Raw genomic sequence first — 24,676 nt, 5'->3', positions numbered from 1 at the left:
TTAAAAGTCTTGTTTTTGAGGGACTTTTATCATTTTGCTTCTTAAGACAACCAATGTCCAGCATATGAACAAAATTTAATCTTTCCCCAGAGGAGCCAGCCCACATAAACGTTGAAAAACAACAACTACAACAACAACTACTACTACTACAACAAAATAATACTAGTAGATTTTGAAAATATGCCTTGCACTTGCGCTTGAACATCTGGGCAGGTACATGCGTATCCGCAGCCCGTTGAAGAACAGTGCTGATGTTTAGGTCAATCAGAATGGCGTACCAGATATTCCATGAACGTACTTAGTTGTCCCCAGACGGTTTGTTTAGCGACGAAGGTGCACAAGCCGGCCGGGATCGAGACTGCATTCTGGGTTGGTTTCAATCATTAAGGCTTTTGAGATATGTACCAAAAAGGTGAATACAGATGATCAGTCTCTTGTTATCAGCCTATCGCAACACATTTAACAAGTATCATGGTATGCATGGAATGTTGTTCATGTGCAACAGGTGCAGCAATTGTGTTATCACCTGTTTTTGGCATAAAGACGCGACGTGTGGCAACCTTTGTGAGATATGTGTGAGAATTTTGAGGTTGAAATAGTCTATTGTAGATTATTAATGATAACAATCGATTCCCGCATTTTATGATATTTTATACAGGAGCATCGGTGAAAGTACAGACGAGGCAACCAGAGTACTAAGGGTAAGTGTTGCATAAAGAGTAGGTGTGTCACACACAAAGAGTTTAATCAGTAACAGGCGTAATTCACATACATGACATAGCAATGGACCTACACTATTTTTTAATGTACAGACTGTAACCATATTAAAATATTATACAATTTCGCTTCTCAGAAGAAAAATATAAAAGAGATCATGGCAGCAATGTTATATGCAGTGGAATAAGTAAACCTTACTTGGTTTCTTTTCTAGTTCGGGCTCAAAACGAATTGGGCCACATTTAACAGTTTGACGCATATGAAGCTTGCATTGCGTAAAATCGACTTTCATAGTTAGCAATTGCATTTTTGCTTTTCAGAATTAGTACAGTCAGTAATATCTTGGCTACAGAAAAACGTTACTTGTTGTCTTTTCTAGTTCAGGTTCAATCGCTATGTTCGATTTAACTTAATCGCCCGAGTTAGGCCACTTTTTGCCAGTTTCGCACATAAAGTTTGTACCGCGTAAACATGTAAAATGAACTATCATGCTTATTGTCAAAGATCTCAAAACAAAAGCAAAAGTTGTTCATGTTTTTCTTTCACTTCATTGACATAAATAAATAAATAAATAAATAAATAAATAACTAAATAAATAAATAAATAAATAAATAAATAATATCTTTATTTTAACATCATAAGTTGATCAAATGCGCCATTGTTTAAGATTATCCATTTTAAGAGCACCGACCAGATAGTTCATTAAAAAAAAACATGATTCAACTCAATTCAGTCACTTTTGCTACACAAAGACATGAAAGTGGTCCAATCTACTTTACACAATTAGCTTTATCTTCACTTGTAGACCACCGATTTTTAATTTACATTAAGAAATAAATAATAATTTATTTCAACATCATAAATTGAAATACCACTTCAAATGACCCATTGTTAAATTATCCATCTGAAGAGCACCGACCAGATGGTTCATGATTCAACTCAATTCAGACACTTTTGCTACAAAAAGACATGAAAGTGGCAACCAACTTAAAACAACGCTTATGTAGTGGCGTAAACAATTACCTTGATGACCAAGTAAAATGTATTACAATCAATAAGTGACATGTTTGCCTAATTCTAAACTGAGCTCAAAAAGAAACTTATAATTTTTCACAAGGTCATATCTTGAAATCCGGTCTATCAAATTCTACCAAAATTACACACAGGTTTACTTCAATGCTCTACTCTTAACACATGTCAGAAACCAAACAGTTATCCAACTGACACAACAGCAAAATGCACTGACATGGACAACAGCTTCCTGGACCACATTCACAGCCCAGCCCTGTTTCATGAAAAAAGTGTATGAAAAGCAGAAAGCAGCACCGTTTTATCATCAGAGCAAGGATCTTGTGTGCATTCTCACAGATTTGTTGTGCTGGGTGCCAAATGTTGGGCTGTGAAAGTGGAGGAAGTCCAGGAAGCTGTCCCATGACAGGCATTTTGCTGTTGTGTCAGTTGGACAACTGCTTGGTTACTGACATGTGTTTTGAGTAGAGTATTAAAGTAATCCTTTGTGTAATTTTGGTTCATTTTGATTGACAGTATTTTAAGATATGACCTTGTGATTCACACGTTGTAAAAAATTATAAGTTTCTTTTTGAGCTCAGTTTATTTTCTAAATTGTATAATTGTTTTTGTTACAACCTGTATTGGCCTGAACTAGACGTTACCATGGTTACGCTGATCCTCTGCACTGCACTATAGATTTTCAAAGAACAGGGATAAATACCTATAGCAATTTCACATTATGCTCGGTCAGGCTCGCACCTATAGACGGATCCAACTTCACAATTCCTACACCTCAATGGCAGCCATAGCTGGGTCCCCGGCGGCTCCATCTCACCTAAAATGTGAAATGATGCGGCCTTGGAGGGTATTATAAACTGCATTCTATCACCCGTGTTACACGTAGACAAAAGAATGATGACAGTTTTCAACACAAAAGAATCTAACATCGATTTTAAGCGGCTTTAATCCACCCAATTGGGCAGTCACAACACCAATTTGGTGCTGCGGGGACCCAGTAATGGCCGACTAAATTTGTAAACACAAACAGGTGATGAGTGCAACCTGCTTATATGATTATAGTGCAGGGCAATACATTCAAAAATATTGCAGACCCATCGCTATGGTAATTAATCCTGCTAGATCACTCACTAATTGAACAAAATATACCATATAATAAAGTTCCTAGCTATAGACTTTCTTATGCCTACGCATCTCAAGCGTTTGTTGATCGCCGATTGATAGCCAAGCTCCTGTCATTTGCCTGTGGTATTAATGAAATTTAATTCATACAAGTTAAAATAATGTTAATTTACAAACAATCAACACAAGTAAATCGCGCAATTCAGTGATCAGTCTATGGCTTTGTAAAATGAAATTAACACAGCGTTACACATACAAAGTGGCAATAATATGGTAATTTACCATGATTACAAAGGTTGCATTGCACATTAAAGTAATATAATGCAAATTATTTTATTAATCATAGTTATTATATTGTTAATGCATTAAAGCTTTGTGATGTTATTGTTCTTATATTTTCCAGGAAAGGGAGGAGAAAAAAAGAAAATGAAAGTCAAATGTTTGTTTTAAGCCGTGAAAGTTGTAAAGCACAGCTTGAAATTATAGATGAAGAAATAGCAAAACTTAAAGAAAGAAAGGTAAATATAAATATGATTGTAGCCATGACTACTACCGCAAATTGTGAAATTTTATTTATTTTATCAATTTCAATCAATGTATAACTAGTGTAGAAAAGTGGAAGTCTTGAAGGCATATGGATGCTACAGATTGTAATAATGTAGTCGTCAATCATGTCAATAGCTAATGGTATCCAAGGTAATAAATAATGCAGGCAAATTGTTGCTGATTAGATTTAGTATTGATGTAAATAGAAAGTAAAAAGTGATATGAAAGATCAAGTGGGCATTGTTTCAAATTAATGATGCAACCTCTTAACTACCTCTTAACAGATACAACGTCAACGAGACAGAGAAGAGTTCAACGATCGCTTAGCAGAAATCGCTGAGAGAAGAAAGAAACGAGAGGAGGAAATGGAGGAAAAGAAGGAAGAACTAGCACTAAAAAGGAAAGAAAATGCTGAGAAAAGGAAAGCAGAGCGAGAGCGAGAAGAAGAAGAGAAACGACAAGAGGATGAAGCTCGGAGGGCAGAAGATGAAGAAACAGCAAGAGAAGCAAGGGAAGAGAAGAGAAGGAAGAATGAGGAAGCCGAAGCTGAAAGGGCAGAGGCAGCAGAAGCTGAAGCGGCAGCGGCAGCAGAAGCTGAAGCGGCAGCAGCAGCAGAGGCGGAAGCTGCGGCTGCAGCAGAAGCAGAAGCTGCAGCAGAAGCGGAAGCTGCAGCTGAAGAGGCAACAGAAGAGCCAGCGGAAGAAGAGGAAGAGGAAGAAGAATGACGATCCTAACGTACGAAAGAGACATGCCAAATGCGTGCATTTGTGGGAGAGGAGAAACACCTTGAATTGTATGTGGGTCTGTTGTGACGCTTTGATCCTAATTCTTGCTCAGTACTGATTTAATCCAAATAAGTTGCAGTTGAGTCGATGTAAAACACCACAGTGTAAAAAAATCGATTCTGAGAGCTTTTATACTCAGTGAACATGGCGTGCATGATAGCAACACTAAATTAAGGTTCAAATGCGACTTCTTTCTTACAACACACATGCAGGCAGCATCAAACTTCGTGCATATTTTTTTATTATTTAAACAAGTGATGTTGCAGGGGACAACCTGGTTTTTATGTTCATTTATCTATCATTGTGGTATATTATTTTTGGAGTCGTCTCATCATTATTATTGGTTAAATTCACCTCTGATCATTACATTGTTACAGACGTATTTTGGAATGTCGCTTACAAGTTCACATCCATTTTATTGTTAAAAAGCATTTCGCAAAAATTGAATATTTTAAAACAATAAGGTAATAAAATTAAACATTTCAATTATGCGACAACGACGGCATGCAATTCCTAATTTATTTCTTGACATTAAATTAAAAAATATTGAATAATATAAACAAATCAAATGAAGATGGTGTAGATTGTTTTTAAAAAAGAGGTTTTTTAACATCAAGGCTTTGGGTGATTCCCCAGCTACATCGTGAGCATGGCAAACCAAGTAATATTGTTATTATCATGTTATGCTCTCGATGAAAGGGTCCATTCTACCCTTATGTGTTGTACAATATTGGACATTTACCCTACAAATTGTATATAATTCTTGATATACAAAATTAAATTGTTGCAGCATGACTATCAATACGATATAGTAGTTAAAAAGATGTTTTAGGTAGTCCTGTTTGAGCTTTAGTTTTGACAACTTTGGATTGAATGAACTATTATGGTGCATTTTGTCTTTCTTGGGCCAGTCACGTCAACATTAGACTTGTTAAATTTGGAATAATTATGCAGTCAATATTCAAAACCTTTATTCGGACTTTGAGCAGCTTGTGGACTTCAAACGTCGGCGCTGGCACATACACACATGCGTATTAGGACACTTAAAGGTTTGACGTCACTGTCTCAAGGAATGCAAATGAACCCGGCAAATAAAGTAATAATAGCCTTGGGTTTTTGGTATACATGGTATAAAAGCGAATGGGACAGTAGGCCACGCCTATTGATATTTTGTTTAATCATCGACATCCAATGTGATGTACATCAAAAAAATATCTGTCGAACGGCCAACCGTTGTTTGATTGAATAGAAAAGGTCCTGTAAAATTCCTGTACTTTGTATAAATTTTATTTCTATTTATTTTATTTTTATTCGCCTTTCTTCTTCTTCTTTCTGATCATTCAAGATCGGGTGCAATCATATAGTCACTTTATATAGACATGATACTTACCATACCAAACGAGCAATTTTATTTATACATTTTTAAGTGTTATTTAAAAATGGCACGTACTTGTTTTATAGAATAGATAACAATAAAATAATGAATTTTGTGTCTGTAAGTTCATCTGTGAATTGTTCTGTGTCAGCATGAATACTTTGCCAAAGCAAATAATAATAAAATCAGATTGAAAATTTCTCGATCAAAATGCCCTTTTATACGGTGGAATAATTTGAATGACTTTTGCCTATATTTCATACTATTTCTACAATGGATTACTGCGTTTTTAAAACTAAATTGAGAAATTTACAAGACTGAGAAGTTACCCTTTTCTTGATACGAATACTTAGCGATTCGGGCATCTTTTAATTAAGCAAAATATATTTTAATTGTCATAGATACCTGCATTTATAAGTATTATATAGATCATGAAATTGGTCACTAGCAAGTGTCTAATGTGACTTTTTTTTACATTTTAATGTGATTTGCTGGTCAGTATGTTAGAGTGGTACACATTTTATTTATTAGCATAGAAACAGGCATTATTGATGAATGATGGCATTTCGACCATTTCCCTTTATCTGTTAAAATGATGGTGACAAACAAATTCGTTTTGTAATGCCGATATGAATCCATGTTAAAATCTGTACAAAGAGCAATTCTTTTTATTTATAAACTCATCAATGAAAGTACTCGTAGCATTTTGGTTTTATAATAACACTATATGCAGGTTATTAAAATGTTAGCATAAAATGTTTGGAAGAAAGTACTTTGTTTCTTATGGTAGTATGAAAATAAACAAGAAGACAGGAAAAATAATCTTTTGTGTTGTTCTAATGGCGTGTTGTGTGTGTTCGGTATCTGCCCATTTAGGTATCACCCATTGTTTTAATGGATTAAACTGAGATTGTCCTTGGATTACTTGTGATTTATTCCGTTTCATACAATAGGCAATACCCAAACGGAGCAGGTACGTGTGATACCTGAACGGCTTGTAACACATGCAAGTTTATGAACGCTCATCGAAGAAAATTTCCCGGGATTCACCTATAACTGATCATCTCCCTGAACTGATCAGTGACATGTAGAGATGGGTCAATTGAAAACATTTCTATTCATGAGCCAGATAATAATTACACAAGCCCTTAATTGACAATGGATCAAAGTTCTGTCATTTTCTTACCAATAGACTACCTATCCGTTCAAGACAACTGTTTTAGCTACCATGTCACCTCATTCGATTCCGAACGGTTCTGATGTTTTCTCTCCTTTATAGTTTGCCTGAGCTTCACTTCTTTATTTCATAATCAATGTAATAACAGGACTTGAAAGTGCTCATGAATATGCAATTTTCGCCTTGAAACTTGGTGAATGTGCTTCTACTGTTGTAATTTATTATATACACTAAGCCAAAAAAGAAACTTTTTCATAAGGTCATATCGATATCTTAAAATCCTGTGCATCAAAATGAACCACAATTAAACACAGGATTACTTACAGGAATACTCTACTCTAAATACATGTCAGTAACCAAGCAGTTGTCCAACTGACACAATAGCAAAATGCACTGACATGGAACAGCTTCCTGGACCACATTCACAGCCCAATAAATGGCACCCAGCACAAGAAATCTGTGAGTAAGTGGAATAGTGTAGAACAAGACCTGTTTCTTGAAGAAAGTGCGTGAAAAGCAGACATTAGCCCCGTACCATACTATTCCACTTACTCTTTGGAAATTGTCATGCATGAAAAAGTAAAAATTTCTCTTTTGGCTTAGTGTAGTTTAGCAGGCCTTATTTTTAACAGGGTATGCCACCCAAGCTTCAAAAATTATCCTATTTCTAGGGGCAATGTGATTGTACTCTTTTAGGACGATTTGTTTTGAAACATGGGCCCATGTCTGAGAATTTGTTTGTAAAAACTACCCCATTTCTGCTGTTTTGGGGCAATTTTTCAAAACATGGACACATGTCTAGGGATTTTCTGTGAAAAACCTACCCACATGTGAGTTAAACAAACCCATTTGGGTGGCACGTCCGCCTTTAATTCAACATGTGCTCTCTTACATGAACGATAAACTCTAACTGAACAAGCTGAATGAAAATATATTAAAGGTGTGGAAAGGTGTCGGGCAAATAAAGTTTCTTATTTTCAACTGGCCCCTCTTCAAGATAAATATAACAGGCATTAGTTACAACCTTATAGGTTTATTAATAATACACATGTATATTATGAGTGCACTTGACAATAACCTCATTCAAACATGGTGAGTGCCGTGTGCCGCGGACAAACGTTATTATAATGGGGGGTTGCTAAGGTAAAGTCAATTATTGCAACTTTTGAATGTGTACCATCGGTTTTAGTTTCATAGCTTGATTATGTCTGCATCATTTGGCGTCAATCCTTGCGGTCATTATGGTCATTTTGTTATCATTATCAGCTTTGTAACTTATTATAGGCAATATGCTGCCGTGTCCCGTGATCTCCTTAGATTCAACTTACTCTAATATCAAATTTATAATCGATAAATGAATTTACTTCAAGCTACAAACTCTGTGGTCTCTGTTTGTGTTTATTGTAACATAACACAGATACTCATACACCGAATACCGATATAGCGCATATAAATCAGGAAAGTATCTTGTCCTTATGTTTTTAGTGAAATGGTCTTTCATTCGTCTTATCTGTGCTTGAAATTAATGTACCTGGTACAGGTCTGACAAATATGTTTGTCAAGATGGTATTGAAGTATTTATAATGTAACATTGTACACCGTTAAAGTCACTTAGTCTGTCTGTGTTTTGAACATGGTCGAAAGTCAGCAATAGAGCAAGCAATAGGGACACACTATTGTCTTAGTCCCATATTTCAAAGTGGGTTCAGCACAGCTGCGCTCGTTGTCAAGACCTACTTTGGGAGAGAAATTAATAAGTGTCATTCAGTCATGGTTTCAGTAAAGAAACTTATCATTAGTAATTTTGGGCAGTCGTACATTGCTGATAATTGTCCATAAATTTTTAGTGACAGTGGAACAAGGCATATAGAACGTTTATGCATGCAATGAGGTCCGTTAATCACAGGAAGAAGCCGAGCCCGAAGCCGAGGCAGAACCAACAAGGGATGAAGAAGGGAACGAGGTTTGTGATATGTCGTACATGTAGATTATTAAGTAGCGATGTAGTCCATACCGTGGAGTGTTCGTGAAGTACTTTATTCTCTGTTATCATTATCCGTAATTCATTATAGGCAATATACTGCCGTGTCCCGTGATCTCCTTAGATTCAACTAACTCTCACGGTTGTTTGATGGCATGTAAACTGTGGTTAGTTTTAAGAAAAAGCGAACAATGATGGAGCTATTTATCTTAAATTTTGTTTGCATCTTTAGAAGGGATAGACACTTGTATAATTGCATTTAGAACATCAGAAAAAAGAATAACAAGTAGCAAGGAAATTTTCCAAAAACCTTTTATCATGAAAGAATAACTATTATTTGGCTAGTCTAAATTTAACATGTATGTAAATAGCGCCCTCAATTTCCACACAAATGTGCAGTTTATAGTATAAAAATTACCACAAAAAAGGAGAAAAAGGTAAACAATTTTACATAGAAACGAGAATCTATTAAAAAAAATAGCTATAAAAATATATGTGTATAATAGTGTGATAACTGTTGGTATTGTCCAGGTCTAGAATGTTTTGTTAGAAAAATTAATAAATGATCACAACTGTGCTCTCATAATATCAAATTTATAATCGATAAATTAAATTACTTCAAGTCACAGACCCCGGGTCACAGACTCTATGGTCTCTGTTGGTGTTTATGGCAACATAACACAGATGCTCATACACCGAATACCGGTATAGCGCATATAAACCAGGAAAGTATATTGTCCTTATGTTTTAGTGAAATGGTCTTTCATTCGTCTTATCTGTGTTTGAAATTAATGTACCTGTTAGGTCTGACAAATATGTTTGTCATGATTATATTGAAGCAGCTGCATACAAAATTGTAACATTGTAGACCGTTAAAGTCAGCCTGTGTTTTGAAAATGGTCGATAGAGACACATTCAATCCCATATTGCAAAGTTGGTTAAGCACAGCTGCGCACTTTGCCAAGCCTAGACCTATTTCGGGAGAGAAATTAATAAGTGTCATTCAGTTTTCAGTCATGGTTATTTCCCTTGTGGCTTGTTTCTCTTAAATTGCTGTGGAAATTAGCACATCATTAATGATGCTAAAAACAGGTAACAAAGTAAGCAGTTATTGCGCAAAACTAACAGGTTACTATTTTCTTTATCATTCATCCAGTTTAGTCATTGCTCATTTCCCAGCTTCTATAACATCTTCATGTATAACCGAAGTGTCATACCCTGGTAGTGGACTCAACCCGACGGAGAAGCTAGATCCTACTAAAAACACAATTTCATCACATTGTTATATATATGTTGCCAATTACGATTTCTCTTATAGGCTCGTTTACCAGGAGAGCCCTCGCTTGACCCAGTGTATTATTTATGATGGTTTAACTTAATGTGGCAAGTTCTTGAATGTATGTAGTCTGAATTAACCATGTAACTTTTTATCTTAATCATTTCTTACCCATTGTAAGTCTACTGTACGTCAACGATCTCCTTTTTTAGAAGAGCAAATTGACATGATCGACTTATGATGTTTTTCCATTGCGTCTGTGTTTGTTTTTAGGAAGCCAGACCAGCATACATGGATACAGAAGTCAAACCAGACCCAGGCCACCATGCACCCTCAGGTGTTCCTGTAAAACCACCGTAAGTTTGAACTACTGTACTATTTAGGGGGATGTCAATTTCTTCGGAAGGGTGGGGGGGGTTATGTTGGTCGGTGACCGGAGTCAATTTTTGTCAATCAAGTGAACAGATGGAGGTCGGTGATTGCATAATCTTACGTACTGGCTCATTGACGTCAGTGAAAGATGCGTCGGAGAACCGCAAACCTGGTTGATTAGCTTGAGTAGAAGACGAAGGAATGTTGTCAAATTTGTCATGACACGTTGGGTTTTGTTCCTGAAGAAATTGACCAATTCATTAGCTAAATCTTCAGCACTATCGTGAGTTAGAAGCACTTTTACAAATCATGCGGAACGCATATTGTCAACAACGCGAAATAGGCCTAGTTGGCATTGGTCGCAATCAGAGAGCTTAGATCTGTGATAACTACTTTTCGCGTCATCAAGAAGGTCTTTATACTTTTGACAGCTATCTTGATTGTGAATTTAAAGACCAGATTTTTTAAATTGGAGTTCACATTCTCTTCGATTGCGTATTGCGATACGTATTTTCTTCGTCACACACTTTGACACCAGAGGAGCATCTCAATGACAATCCAGTAATTGGCTTAGCACACCGTCAAATTGAACACTGAGCAATTCAATATCATCCGATGGAACACTAGCTATAGTGACGAGGAAGCGAAATCATTCTGAAATTCCGTATATCATCGATGTCACGGAGTTTACGGAAAGAAACGATATGTCTAGCAGCCTTCGGCCAGGAGTTGCTGAATTGCCGTATGAACTGAAGGTAAACTATTGTCAAAAACAAGATCAGAACCCGAGCTGTCTATGGTGCGTATGATGACGAGGTAAAGGGTGTGACCACAAATATGGGTGGGACCATTAACATCACATACTGCAGTTACTGTCCGTTTTCCTATACACAATACACAGTGCTCTCACCATTGACGCGTGACCTCTACAAATGATGTATGAAGAAGAATGGACACTTGCCTAGTTAACATCACTGTGTGAAAAATAACCAGCCAATATTTAATTTATTCTACAGTAGAATTCATCTCGACCTTGCAGGACTTAAACCCCATTAAAAGCTATTAAACCAAGATAACACTCATTGAAGCAGCTCAACTGATTAAATCAGATCTTCTCTGGTTGTGCACAAGTGTCTGTTTTCAATGTGCGACATCGCAATAAAGCTGGTATTATAGCTTCAGTTGGGTAACCGATTATAAAGGAAAGGAAACAATGGTATGTGTACCTTTGTTCACGAAATGAGACAAAGACCTGCTTTTTGTTAACCAGCATTCTTCAAAATGAGCAACATAATGATTGTTGACTTAACACGGTTTGGAAATAATTTCTTCATATTTTTGGTGCTATCTGTCGTTTACATATCCTTCCTAAAACACAAAAGTGCGACCCTCTCCAAACATCTAAATTAGCTAAAAATTTAGGACATGTTACAAAACTATATTTTCTAGAACCTATTTAGAATAGTTTAAATGTAGCTTGTACCGTTTTTTTGTGGCATCCTTCAGAACGGGGCGGTCCGTTACCAATATAGCTCAATATTTTCGGTCAAATCTCCATTCAATTAACACGGGGAGTTGGCTAGCTATGAGCTAGCTATGCTTTGCCCTCACTCATATTTTACAAAAGTGCGACCATTTCTGAACATCTAACCTAGCTGTAATTTTAGGTCATGTTAGAGAAACATATTTGCTAGAAGTTTGGAGAATAAATTAAATATTGGCTGGTTATTTTTCACACAGTGATGTTAACTAGGCAAGTGTCCATTCTTCCAACATACATCATTTGTAGAGGTCACGCGTCAATGGTGAGAGCACTGTGTATTGTGTATAGGAAAACGGACAGTAACTGCAGTATGTTATGACTAGAGAAATACTCTGGCATAGTTTTTAAAAAGATTGAAGCAATTTTGAAATTTGACCCCCGAATAACCTTTTCCCGGCAAAAACTACATTTCCACCAAATATATTCCACCTATATTTTAGTATACTTTTGGTGTGATGTTGAGGAGACTGGAGACATCTATAAAATTCATAAAAGTAAAACAAATTCTGTTGCAATTAGTGGTGGCTGACACCACTAATTTGTTTAGATTGACTGGACAATAAGGCTTTCGACATATTGAAAAGGTGACTAGAGGTTATTAGCTTTTCGTCGTATTAACTTGAAATCGATGATGAATAATTCAACCACAGTAAACGTGTTTTGGTAGTATACGTACCACAACACATTTAGCAGGTATGCATGCAATGTTGTACAGGTGCAACAGGAGTAGCCATTGTTTGAAGTTGAAAATAATAGTCTATTGATAACAATCAATATCAATTTATCCAATTTTTATGATATTTTAAACAGGAGCATCGGCGAGAGTACAGACGAGGCAACCAGAGTTCTAAGGGTAAGTATTGCACACAACGATATATGCCCGTGCATCGGTGCATGTGCAACGTAGTCCGACGAATAGGACCTGTTTTTTTTCTCAGTTACCAAATATACTCATCAGACTCTGATCGCTCAAGAACGATTGACTGCGAAAGTCCACTAACCGCCCCGCCCGAAATTCGTGATTCGTCTATCATGCGCCATATGAGATAGTGATTATAGTCTGAGCTGAACACTAGTCTGGTAAATAAGAAAAATAAGATCCTACTCGTCGGACTAGTGCAATGGGGCATATCTACTCACATAAAGTCCGCACTTATGTTACCTGTCCTACACCACAACATGATCGTGTTATGACCATTTGATTGATATGGTCGTGTGAAGAATCTTTTGATACCAAATTTGCTACCAGTATATGATATTTGGTGCATTTTCGAAAGTTGCAAATCAAAACGATGCATAATTGCTTAGCGTGACAATGTGGTCAAGCTTGCTTGTCCACGATGGGCTCCTGTCGACTATCCCAAGTGCGCGCTTTATTCAATTGTTAATTTAAAACGCATGGATTGTTACAATGCTTTACTGATGAATAAATACTAGGGCATGATGTGATCGGGCTATATCAATGGTTGCGCTCTGCCATTCACCACTTCAGGTCCGCGTGGTCCGGTTTTAATTTGCAACTTTTACAAATGCATCAAAATGTCGTTCAAATGAAAGATTATGTAACATCTTTATTGTGTGGCGTATGTCTGTAACTTCTTTTTAGCTTCTTATCCATGCCACTGTTTTCCTATCCCTTTTGGTGAAGCCCAACATGCTGTGCAGTTTTCAGTTTTTGCTCCATTCTCTTAGTAACTGACCACGTCTTCTTACGTCATGGCTGGTAGTACACATTGGTTGAAAACCGTTCGTTTCAGACAAGTTCCATTGGCATCTTGCTTCTCATGATGTCATTGAGCTACTAGTACCAAATGCACACCAACCAGCCCTAGTCCTCATTTTTACTTCATCCATGTGATTGTGATTCATGTTGATTAGTTGTCCTAAGTACACATATTGATCCACCTGTTCTGTGTTCCCTACAATGACCAGCTGTTCTGTGGCGAACTGGTTGAACATGACTTTCGTGTTCTTCATGTTAATCTTTAGTCCCACTTTGTTACTTCTCTGGTTCAGATCATTGATCATTTCTTTTAGATCTTTAGCATTGTCTGTTATTATGAATATGTCATCTGCGAAGCGAAGGTGACTTTCCCAGTCCAGGTGACGTATTCCCGGGGACGTATTGTATAATTTCTTGAAGTGCCGCATTAAGCAGTTTAGCTAAAATGGTATCTTCTTGTCGCACCCCTCGTTGGATAGATATCTTATCACTGTCCTTGTGGAGGCGGAATGTTGAAGTGCCCTTGCTATAGATAGTATTTATTATCTGGATGCATCTAGGATGGACGCCTTGCTGTTTGAGGGCTGTGATGACTGCCTGGATGTCAATGCTATCAAAGGCTTTTTCGTAGTCAATGAATCCAAAGCACAGTGGATTGATGCATGAAGGTGATCCATGGTAGAATAGTCGCTCCGAAAAGCTGCCTGTTCCCTGGGTTGGTTGAAGTCATTGATATTGGTGATCCGATTTGAGAGAGCTTTGGTGAAAAATTTGTAGGTGTTTGATAGTAAGCTGATTGGTCTGTAATTCGTCAAGTCTTTGGATCAGATTTATAAGGGCATTATTTCAACTGTCCGGTGTCTGGTTAGTCTAGATACATAGTTTGAATAGCAGTGCCAGCTCTGCCTTTACCAATGTTTACTGCGCTGCCTCCATCCTTAAGAATGTCAACTAGCACTCATCTTCTCCCTGTGCTTTACCTCTTTTCATGTCATTGAGATGTTTCAACTTCTCACGCAATTAAGTTATCTTACATATCAGTCTAATTATGTGGTTAATTGCACATTAAAGCAACACAGAGCAAAACATTTCATTTATCAGATAATAATAATAATTATTATTTAAGTGATAAGTATTAGTTATTTTATTGTTAATATAAACCTTTGTAATGTTATTGTTCTTTTATTTTCCAGGAAAGAGAGGAGAAAAAGAGAGAAAATGAAAGTCAAATGTTCGTTTTAAGCCGTGAAAGTTGCAAAGCACAGCTTGCCCTTATAGATGAAGAAATAGCAAAACTTAAAGAAAGAAAGGTAAACAATTTGATTGGGGCCATGGCCACTAAAACTACCGTTAATTGTATGCATCTTATCTATTTTAACCAATGTACAACTTGTGCGGTGGAGAAGTGGAAGTGTTGCACTGTAGCCTATATAATGTATTGGTACTTCCATACGCAAAAAATAATGTACCCAGCAAACAAACCATCTTTTAAAAACGTTATTATCGTCGTATAATGCGTTTTGGTTTTAGTAAAACGTTTTTACATTTAAGTGTCGGGTTATATAAAGATCATGAAAACAAGTTTAATACGTTTTATATGAAAAACACTACCACAGCATTTTTTTAAATGTTGTCAAACTGTTATTGAAAATATTTTTTAGCAGACACTTTTGGCTTTTTAACTATTTCTTAACAGGAACAACGTCAACGAGACAGGGAAGCGTTTAACGATCGCTTAGCGGAAATTTCTGAGAGAAGAAAGAGAAGAGAGGAGGAAAATGAGGCGAAAAAGCTAGAACTAGCCGAAAAAAGGAAAGAAAATGCTGAGCAAAGGAAAGCCGACCGAGAGCGAGAAGAAGAAGACAGACGAACTAGGCAGGAGGAGGAGGATAGGCAGAGAGCAGAGGAAGAGGAAGCAGAAGCAAGGGAGCGGAGAAGACAAGAGGCGGAAGCCGCAGCAGCTGCAGCTGAGGAAGAACAGGCTCAGGAAGAAGAGGAAGAGGAAGAAGAATGATAATCCTAACGTACGAAAGAGACATGCCAAATGCGTGCATTTGTGGGAGAGGAGAAACACCTTGAATTGTATGTGGGTCTGTTGTGACGCTTTGATCCTAATTCTTGCTCAGTACTGATTTAATCCAAATAAGTTGCAGTTGAGTCGATGTAAAACACCACAGTGTAAAGAAATCGATTTTCAGAGCTTTTATACTCAGTGAACATGGCGTGCATGATAGCAATACCAAATTAAGATTCAAATGCGACTTCTTTCTTACAATACACATGCAAGCGGCATCAATCAAACTTCGTGCAAATATTTTATTATTTAAAAAAGTGATGTTGCAGGGGGCAACCTGGTTCTTGTTTGGTTCATTTATCTATTATTGTGGTATATTATTTTGAGGTCGTCTGATCGTTAATATTTGTTCAATCTCCTCTAATCATATTATATTGTTCATGTTGTTACATTGTGGAATTTGTGGATTTGAATTATGTGGCAGTCATGGCATGCAATTCATACAAAATGTAATTTATTTCTGGAAATTAATGTTAAAATAATGGAACACTATTAAATGACACTGATCTAATCTCACGTGCAGATTGTTTAAAAAGTTTTTTAACAATTTTCCGAGCTACATCGAAAGTATACCAACCAAGTAATATTATTATTATCATGTTTTGCTCTCGATGAAAGGGTTCATTCTACCCTTATGTGTTGTACAATATTGCATATTTACCTTCTAAATTGTATATAATTCTTGATATACAAAATTAAATTGTTGCAGCATGACTATCAATACGATATAGTAGTTAAAAATGTGTTTTAGGTAGTCCTGTTTGAGTTTGAGTTTTGACCACTTTGGATTATAGTGCATTTTGCCTTTCATGGGCCAGTGACGTCATCATTCGAAAATGTGGAATAATTATGCAGTCAATATCCCAAACCTAGGGCTTATAGTATTTATTTATTTCAAACGTTTGGTTCTAACGCTGACGCATACCGAACGCGCGTACTACGACGAACCACTTTGTACGCATACAAAAAGGTTGCGTCAAAGTTTGACGTTACTATCTCAAGGAAGGCAAATGAACATGACAAATGGGATTGGGATTGTGGTGTAAAATCGATTGAAATGGGACAGTAGGCCGCACCTATGGTATTTTGTTAAATGGTGCACGACTAATGGTTTAATTGCTACAATCTTGAGAGGTGAAAACAGTTTCGTGTTCTTCTGACATTAAGATATTCTTCTGATAATTGAACTCAGTATATCATATTAGGCTACTTCACGATGACGTCATTAAATGTTTTCTGTCTCTTCCATTTCACCTGAAATGTCGACATCTGTTGAACGGTCAACCGTTGTTTGATTGAATAAAAATTCCTGTACTTTGTATAAATTCTATTTCTATTTATTTTACTCTCCTTTCTTCTTTGGGTGCAATGGTATAGAATCACTTTATAAAGACATGATATTAGACAATACTTATCATACCAAACGAATCTTATTTCTTATACATTTTTAAGTGCTATTTCTTCAAATGGCACGTGCTTGTTTTATAGCATAGATATGATAAAATAATGAATTTTGTATCTGTAAGTTCACCTGTGACTATACTTTTTCTATGTCAGCATGAATATATTTTGCCAAAGCAATAAGAAAACATGAAGTCTTACATCAGGATTGAAAATTTCTCGATCAAATGTCCTTTTATAAGATGAAATTTTACTTATGTTTCACGCTATTTCTATAATGGATTACTGCGTTTCGAAACTCAATTGAGAAATTTGCAAGACTGAAAAGTTACCCTTTTCTTGATAGGAATACTTAGCGATTCAGGCATCTTTTAAATAATCAAATGATACTTTAATTGTCATGGATACCTGCATTTATAAGGATTATTTAGATCATGAAATTGGTCACTAGCTAGAGTCTGAATGTGACTTTTTGTGATTTGCTGCTTTTGTCCTATAAATGTCAGTATGTTAGCGTGGTGCACATATTATTTATTAGCATAGAAGCAGGAATTATTGACGAATAACAGTATTTCGACCATTTCCTCTTTTTCTGTTAAATCGATGTAAAACTGGTGGCAAACAAATTTGGTTTTTTTAATGATGAAAGTACAGTGTTTACACCAATCTACTGATATTTGCGGATATAAATTCATGTTAAAATCTGTACAAAGCGCAATACTTCTTATTTAAAAACTTATCAATAAAAGTACTCGTAGAAATTTGTTTTATAATAACACTAGGCAGGTTATTACAATGTTAGCATAAAATGTTTGGAAGAAAGTACTTTGTTTCTTATGGTTGTATGAAAATAAACAAGAAGACTGGAAGAAATAAGCTATTGTGAGTATTATTCTAATGGCGTGTTGTGTGTGTTTAGGTATCACCCGTTGCATTTAATGGATTAAACTGAGATCATACTTGGATTACTTGTGATTTATTCCGTTGAATACATTATAGATAATAGTACACGGGGAGTACACGACGCTACTATGGGGGTGAATTTGAGTTTTAAAGAAGCGTAGTGATTTATTCGCTACTTGCATGGTTCCGCCATTACGCACTTTGTGTGCGAGGAGGGCCTCGAACTGGTAGCATACATGAAAGGAAACTTACGTAACCTTGCACAGAATGTTATATGACTGGTTCAATTCCCATTCATGTATGCTGCTAGTTCGAGGCTCTCCCCGCACATAGTGCATAATGGCGGAACCAGACTAGACGTTGATCCACAAGCCTCAGAACACTTTACATGTTGTCGCTGACCACTACCAACTACGGCCCACATCATTCCATACACCATTTAACAACAACATAGGTCACTTTGCCGCTTCAAGAGCGCACACCCTAGACATTCCACAAATGACCTTCGCAACCAGGATCAGCTCCTCGAGTTTCGTTCGGGATATAACGAGACAATTAGCAGTAAGTTCCTTGTCCAGGCTAACTTGATTTTTCCAAGAGAGCGTACTAAATCACCGCCAGGGTGCGAACCCGCAACCTCTCGCACCATAATCGAACGGCTTATCGATTATATTTCCTACATTAGTGGAACCAATGATTTTTGGCATCCTTATATAGGGCTAACATCTATATAATATTTGTTCTATCATGTTGTAATATACCTGAATATTGCACTAGGGTGCTTAGTTCAGAAGTTTTAGAATAAATAAGGTCAAATATCAAATATCTCATGCGCAGAAGTAGCCAAATTGTCAAAATGCACTGATTCAATCGAAATTTGTCTTAAATTACTCCCCTGGGCAAACCAAATCGGAAAATAAATTATTTGAGAAATGTATAACCTCAGAATCAGTTGAAATCATGGGTCAAATGTTATGCTTGTACATATTTCTATTGGACTCTGGCGGCATGAACTCTGAAGAGGGACATGACAATACAAAAATGCATTAAAATTGTGAATTAAGTACATGTTTGAGATGTCCTTGTAGGAGTAATTCGAGACCAGTTTCGATGTAATCGAACCATTTTTTAATTTTGACCTCACATAAAGAAAAAATGTTAACATTCGACCTGTTCGACCATATAACCTCTCAACTAAGCAACGTAGAAAAATAATGACAATTGACTCTTTTATTCCATGTGATGAGAGGAACAATTTAAAATACATAACAACATGATGAGACTATTTTTTAGTTTTGGCCCCACTGTGACCTTCGACCCCTCGTGTGAACCACAAGGGGCATAGATAAAAAAAATGAACCAATAAGATTTTTTTTTATCATTTCAGGTTTAAGGATGCCAAAAAGCATTGGTTCCACTAATGTAGGAAAATAAAATCCCAAACCCATAGCGCCCTGTACTAAAATACCCAAACGAAGCAGCACGGTTGTGTGTAAAACTGATTCATTTTAAAGAAAAGTTGAACAATGATGGCGCTATTTATCTAAAATGTTTGCATTTTTACAAAGGGGAGACACTTGTTAAATGGTACTGTATAAGAACATCAGCAAACAGACTAACAAATCACAAGGGAATTGTCAAAAACTTTTTATCATGAAATGTAAGGTATAACTCATATTATTTAGCTAATTTAAATTTAAAATAAATGTAAATAGCGCCCTCAATTTTCACACAAATGTACAGTTTATAGAATTAAAATTACCACAAAAAATTAAACATGATATTTTGTTAGAAAACTTAATAAATGATCCCATCAAACAAGTACGTGGCAGGTACGTGTGATACCTAAACGGTTTCTAACACTACACGTGCAAGTTTATGAATGCCCATCGAAGAAAACTAAACTCCGATCACCTCCCGGGGAATCACCTTCCACTACCAATATAAGTGACGTACCAATGGATTTCGCGCGCTTCTCTTTGCCTCCCCCCCCAAATGACCCTGATATATACTGGTGCACAGCAATAAAGGTTAATTAAAGAGCCATGTGTAAAGTTGTATCATATTTACAGTTGTTAGAAAAGCTAAAATCAAAGAAGAATCGGTGTCGTAGTCACTATTTCGAGACCACTGGGGGCACAAAATTGCAAATGTACCGACGGAGATTCGGAGAATTTTTGCAGGCTGGATTCCAAAATTTGCAAGTTAGCCCGCTCTCAGAATAATTACTTTACTGGGAAAACTACGCGAAAAGCGAAAAATGGTGTTTTTGTGCTCATTGAGTGGTATTTTTTCATATTCTGCTCTGGTTTTCGCTCGATTTTTGAAATATAGACATGGATTCATATTCTGCTCTGTTTTTTACTGTTTGTAAAATATAGCCACAGATTTCATATTCTGTTCCGTTTTTCGCTCTATTTCCAAGGATTCACATTCTGCTGTTTTTCGCTCTGTTTATAAAAAATAACCACATATGTCATACTCTCCTCTATTTTTCGCTCTGCTTTTTAAAATAGCCACAGATTTCATATTCTGCTCTATTTTTCGACCGGTTTTTAAATATTGCCACAGATTTCATATTCTGCTCAGTTTTTCGTTCTGTTTTTGAAATATAGCAACAGATTTCATATTCTGCTCTGTTTTTCCCCTCTGTTTTAAAAAAAAATATAGCCATGGATTTATATTCTACTCTAAATTTCGCTCTGCTTTTGAAATATTGCCACAGATTTCATATTCTGCTCTGTTTTTTCCTTTTTTTTTTTATATAAATATAGCCATGGATTTATATTCTGCTCTAAATTTCGCTCTGCTTTTGAAATATTGCCACAGATTTCATATTCTGCTCTGTTTTTAAAATAATAGCCACAGATTTCATATTCTACTATGTTTTTCGCTCTCTTTTGAAATATAGCCACGGATTCATATTCTGCTGTTTTTGCTGCTGTTTTTCGCTCTGTTCATAAAATGTAACCACATATTTCATATTCTGTTTTGCTTTTCGTTCTGTTTATAAAATATAGGTACAGATTTCATATTCTGCTCTGTTTTCCTCCTCTGTTTTTAAAATATAGCCACGGATTCATATATTGCTCTGTTTTTGAAATATAGCCACAGATTTCATATTCTGCTCTGTTTTTCGCTCTGTTTTTGAAATATAGCTGCAGATTTCATATTCTGCTCTGTTTTTCGCTCTGTTTTTGAAATATAGCCACAGATTTCATATTCTGCTCTGTTTTTCGCTCTGTTTTTTAAATATAGCTACAGATTTCATATTCTGCTCTGTTTTTGAAATATAGCTACATATTTAATATTCTGCTCAGTTTTTCGCTCTGTTTTTGAAATATAGCTACAGATTTTATATTCTGCTTTATTTTTCGACCTGTTTTTGAAATATAGCCACAGATTTCATATTCTACTCTGTTTTTCGCTCTGTTTTTGAAATATAGCCACAGATTTCATATTCTGCTCTGTTTTTCGCTCTGTTTTTTAAATATAGCTGCAGATTTCATATTCTGCTCTGTTTTTCGCTCTGTTTTTGAAATATAGCCACAGATTTCATATTCTGCTCTGTTTTTCGCTCTGTTTTTTAAATATAGCTACAGATTTCATATTCTGCTCTGTTTTTGAAATAGCTACAGATTTCATATTCTGCTCAGTTTTTCGCTCTGTTTTTGAAATATAGCTACAGATTTCATATTCTGCTCTGTTTTTCGCTCTGTTTTTGAAATATAGCTACAGATTTCATATTCTGCTCTGTTTTTCGCTCTGTTTTTGAAATATAGCTACAGATTTCATATTCTGCTCTGTTTTTCGCTCTGTTTTTGAAATATAGCTACAGATTTCACATTCTGCTCAGTTTTTCGCTCTTTTTTGAAATATAGCTACAGATTTCATATTCTGCTCTGTTTTTCGCTCTGTTTTTGAAATATAGCTACAGATTTCATATTCTGCTCAGTTTTTCGCTCTGTTTTTGAAATATAGCTACAGATTTTATATTCTGCTTTATTTTTCGACCTGTTTTTGAAATATAGCCACAGATTTCATATGTTTTTTAAATATAGCCACAGATTTCATATTCTACTCTGTTTTTCGCTCTGTTTTTGAAATATAGCCACAGATTTCATATTCTGCTCTGTTTTTCGCTCTACAGATTTCATATTCTGCTCAGTTTTTCGCTCTGTTTTTGAAATATAGCTACAGATTTCATATTCTGCTCTGTTTTTCGCTCTGTTTTTGAAATATAGCTGCAGATTTCAGATTCTGCTCTGTTTTTGAAATATAGCTACAGATTTCATATTCTGCTCAGTTTTTCGCTCTGATTTTGAAATATAGCTACAGATTTCATATTCTGCTTTAATTTTTGACCTGTTTTTGAAATATTGCCACAGATTTCATATGTTTTTAAAATATAGCCACAGATTTCATATTCTGCTCTGTTTTTAATTATAGCCACAGATTTCGTATTCTGTTCTGTTTTTCGCTCTATTTTGAAATATAGCCACAGATTTCATATTCTACTCTGTTTTTAAAAGATAGACATGGATTTATATTCTGCTCTTTATTTCGACCTGTTTTTGAAATATTGCCACAGATTTTATATTCAAGATTGGAGCATTTTCACATTTTTACCCCTGTGTGACCTTTTGTGACCTCTACAGGTCACTGGGGAAAATCCAAAATGGCTCCACATTTTAAAATAAATTTTGGACCATGTACTTCTTGTGTGGGTGCTCTCATGCTTTTATCACAAAATGCACAGTGTTTCAGCTTAGCAGCTACTACAACCAGGGATGGTTACCAGCCTCTCTGATTTCGTGAATTTACAAAATCTTTACAATATTGGTATAAGGGTATAGCTACGTGTGCCGGGTCTTCTGATCATTCATACAAACATATGCACCAAATGTTCTGATAAATCACAGAGAAAAACGTGCACTCGAAACCCAACGATACACAACGACATTGCCGTCAATCCCTCAAATTGCGCTAAGTCGCCCCAAATTATTCTGAATCCCCGCCTGAATCGCTCACAAATAAATTTGAGTGGGATTCCCCAATTTCCCAAAGTGACAACGGACCTTTTCTGCAAAGGCTAAACATACATCTAGAAAGTTGCATTGACAAGGTTTACTAAAAGCAAATAAAGCTACATGTAGGTGACCAAACCTGTGACCAATAGCTACCCAGGGCTCACGACTCGTGTCGTCCATGGCCAAAAAGTAATCAAGGAGCAGGTAATTGGGGTTACCAGATTGACTGTCAATATTGTACTTCAGACAGCTTCTTAAACAATGGAGTTGTTCCATGTGATGTTACCAAGTGTGACTGTAAACAATGAAATCATTTACATACGCTTCACACCCCTCTATGTCTGCCACATTTTGATTTACCATTCTCTGAAAGGTTGCCGGTGCATTTTTCAAACCGAATGGCATAGCTTTGTATTGGAAATACCAAATGGTGTACAAAAGGCAGAAATCTCTTTGGTACGGTCTGTGAGTGGAACCTGCCAGTACCCTTTCAAAAGATCAAATTTGCTAACCAACTTTGCATTCCCAATTTTGTCTATGCAATCATCAATTCTTGGAATAGGATACGAGTCTGTCTTTGAATGAATATTTGCAGCTCTCATATCTGCTACTAATCTGTAAGAACCATCAGGCCTGGGAACAAGGATACATGGTGAACTCCATTCACTACTACTTGGTTCTATGATATCATTGTCTAGCAAAAAATTGATCTCATTTTGGAGCTGTTCCATTTTCAATGGTTTGACTCTGTAAGGATGCTGCTTGATTGGTTTTGTATCACCAACATCTACATCATGAAATGCAGCATTTGTTGCATTTCGTATCAGGAAATATATTACCAAATATGTGAACCAAATCTGCAATTTAACTTTGTTGGTCTTGAGAAAGATGACCTAACCTTTGGACTAAGTTAGTAAGCACATCAGAATTGCTCAATTTTACATTATACTCTTTGTGCTCCAGCTCATTATCCTGGTCAAATGTGACATCAGAATTATAATTTTTACTCTTGTCTACATTGGCGAGTTCATGTCTGGTTCAGAATTTCCAAAAATGGACTGTACTAGTCCACAACAACACTATAATACTGTGAAGAATTGTGTTACATTTTTATCCTAAACAAAAAGCCACATTCTATTAATAGCCAATTACTTCATTCACAATATAATGTAATCTGGGAAATTCCCAAGAATAATTACAAACATTAACCGTTCACATTACATCACTTCCTATAGGTTTTTCCCAACATGATGCCATTTTCACGTTACAATCTCAGGGGATCAACTTGATGCATGAGAGGGGATTCCCTAAAATGTCTCATGAAATGGATTTTAATTGTAAACAAAAATAAATAATCAAATTAAATTACTCAGGGCACGTCACAATCTAGAAAGTTGTATTGATAAGGTTTACCACAAGACACAATATACATATGGTAAAAATCCAAATAAACTATATACATGTAAGACTGGAGGTGACCAAACCTGTGACCAATAGCTACCAATTCACCAGCAGGAAGAGCTCATGACTCGTGACGTCCATGGCCAGAAAGTAATCAAGGAGCGGGAAATTGAGGTTGTGTGTGGGGTTGAGAAGTGGGTGTGTAGTGAAGCTATTGGTTT

The 24,676-nt window shown here is 36.1% G+C and overlaps 1 protein-coding gene across 4 annotated transcripts in view; it reads left to right on the top strand.

Annotated features, from left to right (window-relative positions):
- Positions 1-17,995, top strand: part of LOC140155983 (uncharacterized) — a 35,862-nt gene extending 17,867 nt beyond the window's left edge. Inside the window, exons 3-6 of one of the 4 annotated variants that reach the window (XM_072179025.1) lie at positions 10,282-10,364; positions 12,734-12,776; positions 14,840-14,956; positions 15,343-17,995. In XM_072179025.1, coding sequence (XP_072035126.1) covers positions 10,282-10,364; positions 12,734-12,776; positions 14,840-14,956; positions 15,343-15,660 — 561 coding nt within the window. In that variant the 3' untranslated portion in view covers positions 15,661-17,995. Of the gene's footprint in view, positions 1-658; positions 702-3,271; positions 3,388-3,698; positions 6,394-10,281; positions 10,365-12,733; positions 12,777-14,839; positions 14,957-15,342 lie in introns of those variants that run through there. The other 3 variants (XR_011859448.1, XM_072179026.1, XM_072179028.1) reach the window with 3 other exon arrangements.
- Positions 17,996-24,676: the final 6,681 nt, after the last annotated feature.

The sequence above is a fragment of the Amphiura filiformis genome, chromosome 6, assembly GCF_039555335.1.
Source record: "Amphiura filiformis chromosome 6, Afil_fr2py, whole genome shotgun sequence".
In the NCBI taxonomy this organism is placed as follows: domain Eukaryota; kingdom Metazoa; phylum Echinodermata; class Ophiuroidea; order Amphilepidida; family Amphiuridae; genus Amphiura; species Amphiura filiformis.
This window is presented reverse-complemented; position numbering and strand designations above follow the sequence as displayed.